This window comes from Solea solea, chromosome 9, assembly GCF_958295425.1.
Source record: "Solea solea chromosome 9, fSolSol10.1, whole genome shotgun sequence".
Taxonomy (NCBI): Eukaryota; Metazoa; Chordata; class Actinopteri; order Pleuronectiformes; family Soleidae; genus Solea; species Solea solea.
In genome coordinates this window covers 26,368,482-26,378,552 of record NC_081142.1, presented here as the reverse complement: position 1 = coordinate 26,378,552, position 10,071 = coordinate 26,368,482, and the positions used below count along the sequence as shown (strand labels likewise).

General features: G+C 43.8%; 1 protein-coding gene across 1 annotated transcript in view; it reads right to left on the bottom strand.

The window, feature by feature from the left end:
* Positions 1-642: 642 nt before the first annotated feature.
* ndnf (neuron-derived neurotrophic factor) overlaps positions 643-10,071 on the bottom strand; it is an 11,714-nt gene continuing 2,285 nt past the window's right edge. Inside the window, exons 2-4 of the mRNA XM_058639173.1 lie at positions 5,461-5,655; positions 4,410-4,534; positions 643-2,816 (exon numbers count right to left, since the gene is read on the bottom strand). Of these exons, the coding sequence (XP_058495156.1) occupies positions 1,420-2,816; positions 4,410-4,534; positions 5,461-5,654 (1,716 nt within the window). The 5' untranslated portion in view covers position 5,655 and the 3' untranslated portion in view covers positions 643-1,419. The remainder of the gene's footprint in view (positions 2,817-4,409; positions 4,535-5,460; positions 5,656-10,071) is intronic.

Here is a 10,071-nt window from a genome sequence, read left to right as displayed (position 1 = left end):
CGGCAAAACCCTTGAATGTACTGACATTAGCGAAGTGTTCGATTAGTTTTATCTTCTCTCACAGTATAACATAGTTGCTCTCATAAAACGATGCTAATCACAACTAATGTTTTATATTTGGCACAAACCAAACCCCCGAAATTCAATATACTTACAAAAACATGCTAATGCTAATTTCCAAATCAAAAAAATTCTGTGTGGTAATATTTGTACTTTATTTGAGGAGATTAAAAGTAGGAGTGGCATCATTTAACTATGTGATGGAAACAAAAACAAAATGTTAATGTACTACCACTTTAGCATTTAAACAGATAAATCGTCCCCATAAGAAATATTAAATTGTTTTCAAGCCAATAAGATTAACTGATTTATTACAGTACGAGAATTTACATCAACCAGACACTGATTTGACTGTAGGTGTAGGTGCCACGGTAATAGTTTACTGACTTAGTAAAGTCTGGAAAAGAAGTAAAGCGAATAATTGGTCCTCTGTGTCTTTTCCTGGCACAAACATTTCTTTAGGATCAAGTTATATGTAACCCTAATATAGATGCCTGAGTCCATAAACACTTGGTGTCCTCTTTCATGTCGGAGCCATAATTGTGATGTTAACAGCTTGGCAAAAGAACATGACACCCAGGGTGACACAGGGATTACTTGTTCTATATTTAGTGTTTATGTACATGAATATTGGCAGGACAACTCTGTACATGTGACACACACACACACACACACTCACACACACACACACGCATACACACACAGGGATACAGTGATAGTAACACAGATCTCCAGTACAGAACACATTTACAAGGTGGGCTCTGAAGCAAACACTGGCAGAGATACACAAGGGAATGTCTGAACAGCGACAACCTCCTCATACAACTGGAACTTCCTCATTACAGTTATTATTGTCATCAATAAAAAAAAACCAATAATGATCGAAAAGAAGACAAAAAAAGTATAAAATAATTTAAATTCTTTCTAAAAACATATATACTGGATATGCAGTGAGAGATTTACACGATACAGGCAGCCACTGTGTCTCCTCTGGTCAACGTGACTTGAAACTGAAAGAACAGACAAATATGACGGACAAAAGCGAGTGTCATGCAGCAGCAAAGAAACATACAGCGTGAAAGATTATCCTCTTTGTAGTTGCGCCTCCCCGGAGGCAGCGTGATGTCAAGACGACAAACCTGGGAACAAAGCAGCTCACACTATGGGCCACACAAACCATGACATGTAAACATAAATATACAGGTTGATATCGCTCTCTTTCTGGAAACAGTTCTGCCACAGGCCCATCAGCTGTGTGAGTAGTCAGTCTGTATACACTCCTTAGTAGAATATCACTTAGAGTTAAATAAACTTATTTAATATATATATTTATAATAGATTTATTCTTTGCAGAGTCATTTAGCAGTACTTCCTTGTTTTCACCAGTTTGCTCTGGTATTTCACTGAGTGACCACTATGTCCCACCACGTAAACGTCCAGCAGGTAGGTCTTCCCTGGTTCCATACCTGTGATGGTCTCTGTAGTCACAGCTTTCTGCAGGTTCGGGCTGTGGAAGTACTTGCACAAGACCTTTTCTGACTTCCTGCGGGTCTCTGGTCCAGCGCACTGGTTCTGCTCCCGCCGCCTCTGCTCCTCGCCGTAATTATCAGCCACCTCCTTGCGGTAAATGCAGTATTTATTGCGGTCCTGCGTTCCCAGCCAGGCCACTGTGACGGAGGAGCAGGTGCGCAGCTTGTCGAATGCCTTGATGCGAGTATCCTCTGGGAGTGAAGGGAATGGCTGCTTGCTGCTGGGTCGTGTGGTAGCTAGCACCTTCAGCGTGGAGGCTCCTTTCCTGCTGCCCCGCAAGCGGATCAAGTACTTGGCTTTTGGCTTACCCCGCAACTGGAACTGCCGTACACCTTCCACATTCTGGGAGAGCAGCAGTTTACCATCGCGCCGCACCTGCACCTGCACGGTGTCGAGACACGCGTGGACAAACAGAGTAACCCTCTGGTGGGAAGACACCGGAGCGAAGCGCAAAAACTTGCTGCCTTTCCTCTTGATGAAGATGTCCGACACTTTGCCGTCTTTCAGTTCCACCGTCTTCTGACGAGCCTCCTCTTTAGTGCGGGCGAAAGTTCCCACGTAGGCTGTGCTGGTGTTGGTGGCAGAGTTCAGAGCAAACACATCAAAGTAGTACTGCGTGTCGGGTTTGAGATCTGATATAGTGAAAATGTTTTTATTGCCAATGCACAGCTTCTGAATATCTGCTGTTTTGGGTTTGGCTGTGAACGCCCGTGAGATCTTGTTACTGGTGAGGCCTCGATCTTTTCCAAAACCATTGTCAGAGGGAACAAAGCCAAAGTGCATGAAGTCAAAAGGGCTGAAGTCTCTGCCAGGCTTTGGAGCCGTCATGAAGGCATCGTCGGTGCTGATCTTAGCTTCAGCAGCACACATGCTCTTGAAATTGTGTTCCTTGTTGATGACTACACAGTACTGCACAGGCTGGCCCATCAGAAAGCCTGTGGGAGTAGGTTTCCAAGCCAGAGTGACAGTGGTACGGCCCAGGGCGGTCACGTCCACGCGAGGGTCGTTGGGCAGCTCCGGGTAAGGCTGGTCAGACTCTGGAGTCGTGGTGGCGTACACCTTGAAGTTGCTGTCTTTCTCTGTGGACAGCAGCTCCAGCTGGTAGAGGCCAGAGGGCGTGCTGGTGGCCACGTAGGACTCCACATCGTTGCCCTTGTAGGTGAACAGCTCAGTTCCTTCATCTACAGTCACCTGCTGCTTCTGCTCGTCCAGAGGTTCAGGCTCTCCTGGAAAACAAAAACAAACACGCGCCATATGAGGTCTTTGCTTGACATCACATCTAACAAGGCAAACTCATTTCTGAACACGCTGGCAGAGCTGTTTGAAGGACATGTTTTGGCATGACCTTTACAAGGGTAATGGTTCAAATCTCTATCTACACAATGGGACGCCCCTTTTAAGAGCCTGACATGTTATCACTTCAGCAGACACAACATGTTTTGCTAAATATTCAACATGCTGGTGCCACAAGAACCAAACCAAACCATGTTGTAGTTGGCTGTCATGATATCACCCATGTGGGCTACAGATATTCTTTTGTTCTGCTCTTGCACAAGGTTCAATCCCGGGAGTGGCCAAAGACTGGGGTAGCACTAAGCAAGACACCCAGTTCCCCACTGATCCCCGGGTGCAGATAAGTGCTACCCGGGGTAGAACCATCCTTGTGCATGTTCACAACTGGTGTGTAACAATGGGTTCAATATCACTATCACTAATTAGTGTGTTACGAATTAATAAATAATTATTTTGCACTTTTCTGCAGCAAAGAGACAGAGACAGAAAATGTCCCCACACCTGTGAATACTCGTGGAGCAGTTTCTAAAACATGTATAACTGTAAACATGCCAACCAATCTTAGCTTTAGCTAAACTAATCTACAAGGCTATCTTGAAAGGCCTCTTAGCTCCTACATCGCTCTTCTTTTGTGTCAAGAATCAAAACACACCACTCAGGAACGTGAGGGGTAGGAGTAGGACTAAGTTCTTCTGTGAGGTTATGCAGCTCTGCAATCCATGTGCACGATTAGCACCTCACATGGCAGCCATGTTTTCACTGAACACATGGCCAAAGATCACAGGCCAGCATTCACTCCGCCTGTGGAGGAAGCGGCACAAGAAAGAGCCGCATTATAGCTCCGACCTGAGAGCTGAGCTTCAGCCAGACAGCGTTGTCAGCGCTCACAGACCACCAAACACACTCAGCAGAAAAGAGGCTGAACTCGTCTCGTGAAGTCACACTTCCACTCACTCACTCACAAAGTGCACGTCTGTAACAGCGCGACTACCCAATAAATCACTGTGCAGTGTTTGATTTGACAGGATCACACACACACACACACACACACACACACACACAGGTGGTTGTGTGTTGACATTCAAATATATGCTACACATGATACAAAGAAAGAAAAGATTCAGTCATCTGGCTGTTTCTCTGATGTTTAAAGAGCCGACTCCAGATGGAGAAAGTTTTAATGTGAGGCAGGAGAAAGAATAAAAGAAAGAAAGAAAGAAAGAAAGAAAGAAAGAAAGGAATGAAGTAACAGAGGAGGGCAGGCAGAGAGCAGCAGGATTTACCTTAAGAAGACCAGGACTGCTTAAATAAAGGGACATAACGGCTTTGATTCAGTCTGCTCTGAAATTACAGACGTCAGCCTGGGTCGAGTCAGACACCATAAGTGGTCAGACGAGACACCACGACTGTGACTTAATTAAAACTCACCAAAACACAAAGCCTAACATCACGGTGTGAGTTAATTGTGTGTGGAGGATAGTGATATTCCCCTCAAAGCCCGTCATTAAGCTCTCGCACTGCTGTACCTGATCCCTCTCCACTGGCCTCCTCCGGCAGCTCCTGCAGCGTGAGTTTCCACTCCAGAGGCGCGTCACAAGGTGTCACCGTCACAGACAGGGGTGTGTTGTCTTCTTCCACCACAAAGTAGTACCTGTAAATAAAAAAATGAAAGGCCTGTTCATGTTTCATCATGGTTTGACATTATTCTAAACAATGTGTGGAGTAAATCTGGACTCAGACGTCCGAGTCCTGACACTGAAGCCTGGCTTTAGGGAGCTAGAAATAGAGTTGCTAATGTTGCTGAGATGGTGACGTGGTCACTAACATCTTTGACTGAGCAGAAACAGTCTGGGCTGACACAGAAAACCAGAACGAGGCCGTGCATCTCGTCCAAGATGCTACTCTTCCACCTGAGTGTGGGCCACCAAAAACTGAGAAGTGTGAAATCCTTGAGTTTATGTTTTTCCAACGTTATCCAGAGAACCATCCACACACAACCCTGAAACACTACTTGTTTGTACACATACAGGCCTGGTGTATGTACCACAGTGTCGTTCTCGGGGGTTCAGTGTGGAGAAAGTAAACTTTTCCTTTGTCAAAGCGACAAAGGAAAAGTTTATTTCCATTTGTGAACATGCCTGGTGTTCCTCGTGTGATATACGTATGTTTCCAGGTGTGTTGGTGTGGATTACTGCCGGTATGAAGCTGAAATGAAAACATAACCGTGTGGATGCAGCAGTCACGCATGTTTCCACGTCCTCTCTTAAGTGAAGTGAGATCCGCTCACAGGTTTTGAACATGTCCTCAGAGACTGTAGCACTCTGTGATGTTGTTCCACTGACCTTTGTCTCTCTCTCCCTCTGAGCTTAGACACACAATTACTTTCTCATCCATTATTCAGTTTTCACATCAACATAATAGATCATTTTACGGATCAACATCCAGTGTTCCCGATCCGCTTACACTAAGTGGCCATCGTGCAGTCTTTAAGCCATTGTTGTGGCTCTGCTTCAGTCACTTTTTGTGTTCAGTTTTTAAAGAACTCCTTCAGCCTGTGTTTGTTTGGAGAGCACTCACCTTTTGGGCGTGTCCCTGAAGAGGTAGCCACTGATCTCCGCTCCGTCCGGGATGACGGAGGAGTCGTGGAACAGCGTCTTGTCTCTGATCTGCATCTGGAAGAGCCCTTCGTCTCGCGTGGGCAGTTTCTGGGACACGGCTCCGAGTCCCAAAAGCAGCAGCAGCACCGCACTCCAGCTTTTACACTGCCTCATTCTGAAAGACAGAGACAAACGACTTCAGCGGAAACGCAGATGCAGCCGCTGAACTAGCACTCACTTTGTTTTCAGTCATAATTCTTTGAGTTATGTTTTGATTTTCTGGGAAAAGATCCACATCCACAGGAAAATAGCTTATTTCCTGGCCAAGAGTTAGATGAGAGGATTAATATCCTCCTAAATATGATGGTACAATAATCAGTCGGTTGGTTTATCTTAGCGTTAAGCCTGGAAACGTTTAACCCGGCTCAGTCCGGGGTTCAGTCTAACAGCACATGTGTTGTTAACGAGGTATTAAAGATAATTGGGGTAAAACGCTTTGAGCATTAAATAGTGATGACATTTAAATTCAGTTATTTTCATTCAAACCGAGAAACTACAGTGACCTTTAAGGGTCTGAAAAAATGCCGACTTTCTGAGCTTCTGTGGTCGATTCCATGTTTGTGCTAATGTCGCGTTTTCCAGGGTCACAACACGGTAATATGTCGCATAAATGTCGCTTGATGCATATTTTAGTCTCTGGTGACTCAAATGATGTGTGGAAAAGGTAGTTAGCTAGTTATTAGCATTTCCGTTGCTCGTGGCGAATAAAGAGTATTTATTTTCTTTTTCCTTATTTGGACACAGCCAAGCTAATTAGCTTTTATTTATCAGTCTTGAAGCTCTTGGTATTTCTCAAATGATTAAAGAACACTATGAGGTCATTCACGTCACGTAACACGGTTTTCTTATCGCTCGATGAATCGCACAAATTGCACGTAATGACTTTTATTTGGCTTTGCCTCATTCTGGCATCAGAACATAAACATGTTTTGGAAAAATCTATCTAAAGTCTACTTTATGGATGAGACAGTAAAGGCAGAGTGAAGGCACGGGCAGACCTTGTCAGAGGAAGGGGGCGGGTCCACTTTGAACACAGATGCATGAAGGAAAAGACATTGAAACCACACTGTTTCATAAAACCCTTAACCTAAAAACCCCTCAAATCCCTGTCGTTTAACTTTTACTGCGGCTAATATAAAGAAAGTGTTTGGCGGTGGAGGCGGAGAGGACGAGGTGCTCAGACTGCGGCTCAGAGCCTCTCGTGTATCGCCCTGTCTATTGATTTGTGCCCCATTGATCGCAGCTGATGGGAACGCCAAATCCCCTGTGATTTAATCAGCGTAATGACGGCAGATTAGCCAGATACTTTACTGCCATTTACTGCAAGCGAGATGGTGTCCTTTTAATGACCCTTCTCTCATTCTCTGCTCGCCCTCCCTCGTCTCTCTCTCTTTCCTTTGATCTTGATTTTGAGAGGAAGGGAACAAATAATCCCTTCCTCTTTCACACATACAAACATATATATATATATATATACATACATATGTATGTATATATATTTATACACAGATTTTCTCTTCCCTTTGTAAACAGACAACCAGAGGACAAACATTCACACCAGAAAACGTCTTCATTTCTTTTAAATGTAGACGTCCAATCACGTATTAGGGATTACTGATTTGTGGAGCCACTTATCATTCAGTCAAGTTAGTTGTGTGGGCCTGATGGTTCGTTCCATTTATGGTCAGACATCAGAATTTCTAACTCAGAAACTTTTACTGTTAATAGCACTTCTGTCACATTTATTGTCATACTGATGAATGTTGAACCGTAGATGCGTTACTACACTGTTAGTGTGCGTAAAATATCACGCCGAGCGTTGTTATCGACTGGTATGTCTACCAATGGCTAACAATAATAGCATGATATACATAGCAGAGAGTGTGTGTAAACAACGGCGTTACTGTCTAAAGTGTGATGACTTAAAGGATTCCTCTAAGAGAGGAAATGGCTGCCAGCAGTGATGCAAGAAAATATGGAATTCACCAAAGTCCATAGAGAAAATCAGTGATTTGGTCGACCGCTGCCTCGTGTGGTCACATTTCACATTTCTTTTCCACAAAAATTCCACAAACCCACAGAAAAACAGCTTTCGTGTGATCTCAGCTCAGAGTAGCTCACACTCCAATTCTTCAGCATTTCAAAGAGGAAAATGTCGCTGAATTCTACATTATTTTAGGATTTTAAACCTAAATGTGTGTAGATTTGGTTTATAACACATTGGTTAAAACAGAATTGATGTTTTTTTTCCACAGTTTGAGGGTAAAAAAGCCCCTGACAGCTGTCAGTGTCTGTGTCTGTGCTTCCGTCTGAGAGCGGCCTCTTGTTCTCCTGCCAAACTCTCCGAGAGCAGAGGAAAGAAGCGTCTAAGTGGCACTTTGAGGTTTGACTCACACAGAGAGGAGATCCTTATCGCCTCAGCTTGTCTCACTCAGTCGGAACAAAGATGTGTCTATTAATATTCTGAGGTGAACCGTCCTCAAACGCCACACACACACACACACACACGCGCGCGTGCGTCCTCGACCACCGCACTGATGCCGTCTGCTCTCACTCACACAGGAAGTGTTTGATCAGCGCTGTCATTAGCACGTTCACATGTGGATCCACTGACTGAAGACATGGCAGCAGCTGCAGGTCACAACAGAGTACAATTACAAGCATGTGACCAGAATGTTTTATTATATATTAATATATATAAAGTTTATGTATCAAGACATTTTTACTCAGTAAAAACTCAGTGGTGAGTTGTCTTTCCACTGGAAGGTTGTGGGTTCAATTCCTGGCTCCAGTGGATTGACGTGTATCATTATATCTAGAAAATACCAGTTTTTTATCCGGTCGTATCATTTTATTTTGTTGTATTTATCCGCCACACCTTAAAGGCCAGTCCGGGAAAATATTGTCTGACATTAAACTGGTCTGTGGCACAAACTATGCTGGTGTAAAGCAGCTCATCAGGACCATAAATACAGACCATAATATAACTCTTGTATTTATTTGGTAGTAACAAGTAACAAAGTACGGCTGCATACTGTCTGCTTCTCCAATCTACAGCATCTATATCTATTTATATAACCTTATATACCAAATGTATCTAAGAGTCATTTTGTTTGGACGTAAGACAGAAGTTCGCAGAAGTGTAATAAGCACAAAAAAGAAAGATATCGAGATAAAAGTCGGGTTTAATGTTGCATTCCTTTTACATCGGAACTCGGACGTCAAGTTTAGTGTGTTCCAGTTCAAAAGTCGTATATTCACTGTTAGCAATACTCACTGTTAGCAATACTTACTGTTAGCAATACTTACTGTTAGCATACGCACTGTTAGCAATACTTACTGTTAGCATACTCACTGTTAGCAATACTTACTGTTAGCATACTCACTGTTAGCAATACTCACTGTTAGCAATACAGCGTCCTACTTGGTATTTTACCCACGTTTACGTTTAAAAGTACGATGTTTACGACTGTGAAACAAACGCGACTGAGCCTTTAAAGATTGTACTGTCATTAAACTGTGAAACAAACACAGTCGCTGTTGTTTGAAGGTGTTTATTTTAATGAGACGATTGGATTTGTTGAGTTTTAATGTCCCGACCAATAAAAGTGCAGTTAGAGTTCCTGCTGCTGCGGGCGTCACCAAGACCACGTTCCTGAAGGGAACATTGTGACGCCGCAGAGTTCCATTCCAAAATAAAATAAACATCAAAAAAGAAGAAGAAGAAGAAGAAGACGTGACATCTGGAAAAAATAAAGACTAACATTTAATTAAAATGAGGGGAAAAAAATGCACAATTGTAATTTGAGGAATGCGTAATTTTAAGGCAAAGTCGACCGCGATCTTGTCAACTTTGTTTTGCTGACGTTTTTTTCATTAGTTTTTTATGATGTGCTGTTAAAGGGAGTTCTTTTCAGTCAGAAAAGAATCTCATATGTGGGAGGAGTGACCTTCATTCATTTGAAGGTCGTTAAAGGACGGCGACCAAATAAAGGCAGGAAACGTTTTCAGGGACGATCTTTGACCACAGACAACTTTTCATCAGCCTGATCTCTTATGCTTCCCTGGCGAGTGTGCACGTACGTGCACCAAACTGCCCCTGACCTGCAGCTCAGATAAGAGCCCCACTTCTCCCCCGCGCGGCCGTGCTCGCCTCCACATGGAGCTCATTACCAGAACAGGAGGGAAATAAAAGACGCTTTATTTTCAACACAAATAAAAGAGACATTTTCAGACCCAACGAGACGTCTGGCAGCAGCAGAGGCGTGTGTGTGTGTGTGTGTGTGTGTGTGTGTGTGTGTGTGTGTGTTTCTTTCAGGAGGTTTGAAGGCAGATTTATGTTGGTCCATCCGTGGTGAACTCCATCACTGCTTGTCACTTCAGGGCCAACGTGCAGATTGGATTGAGACAAGAGTGTGTGTGTGTGTGTGTGTGTGTGTGTGTGTGTGCGCGTGTAGGAGCCAGGGATGGAACCACACAGGACCTGGACCTGTTCTACAGTCGGGCCAAACCAAAGCAGGTCTGGTGCTCT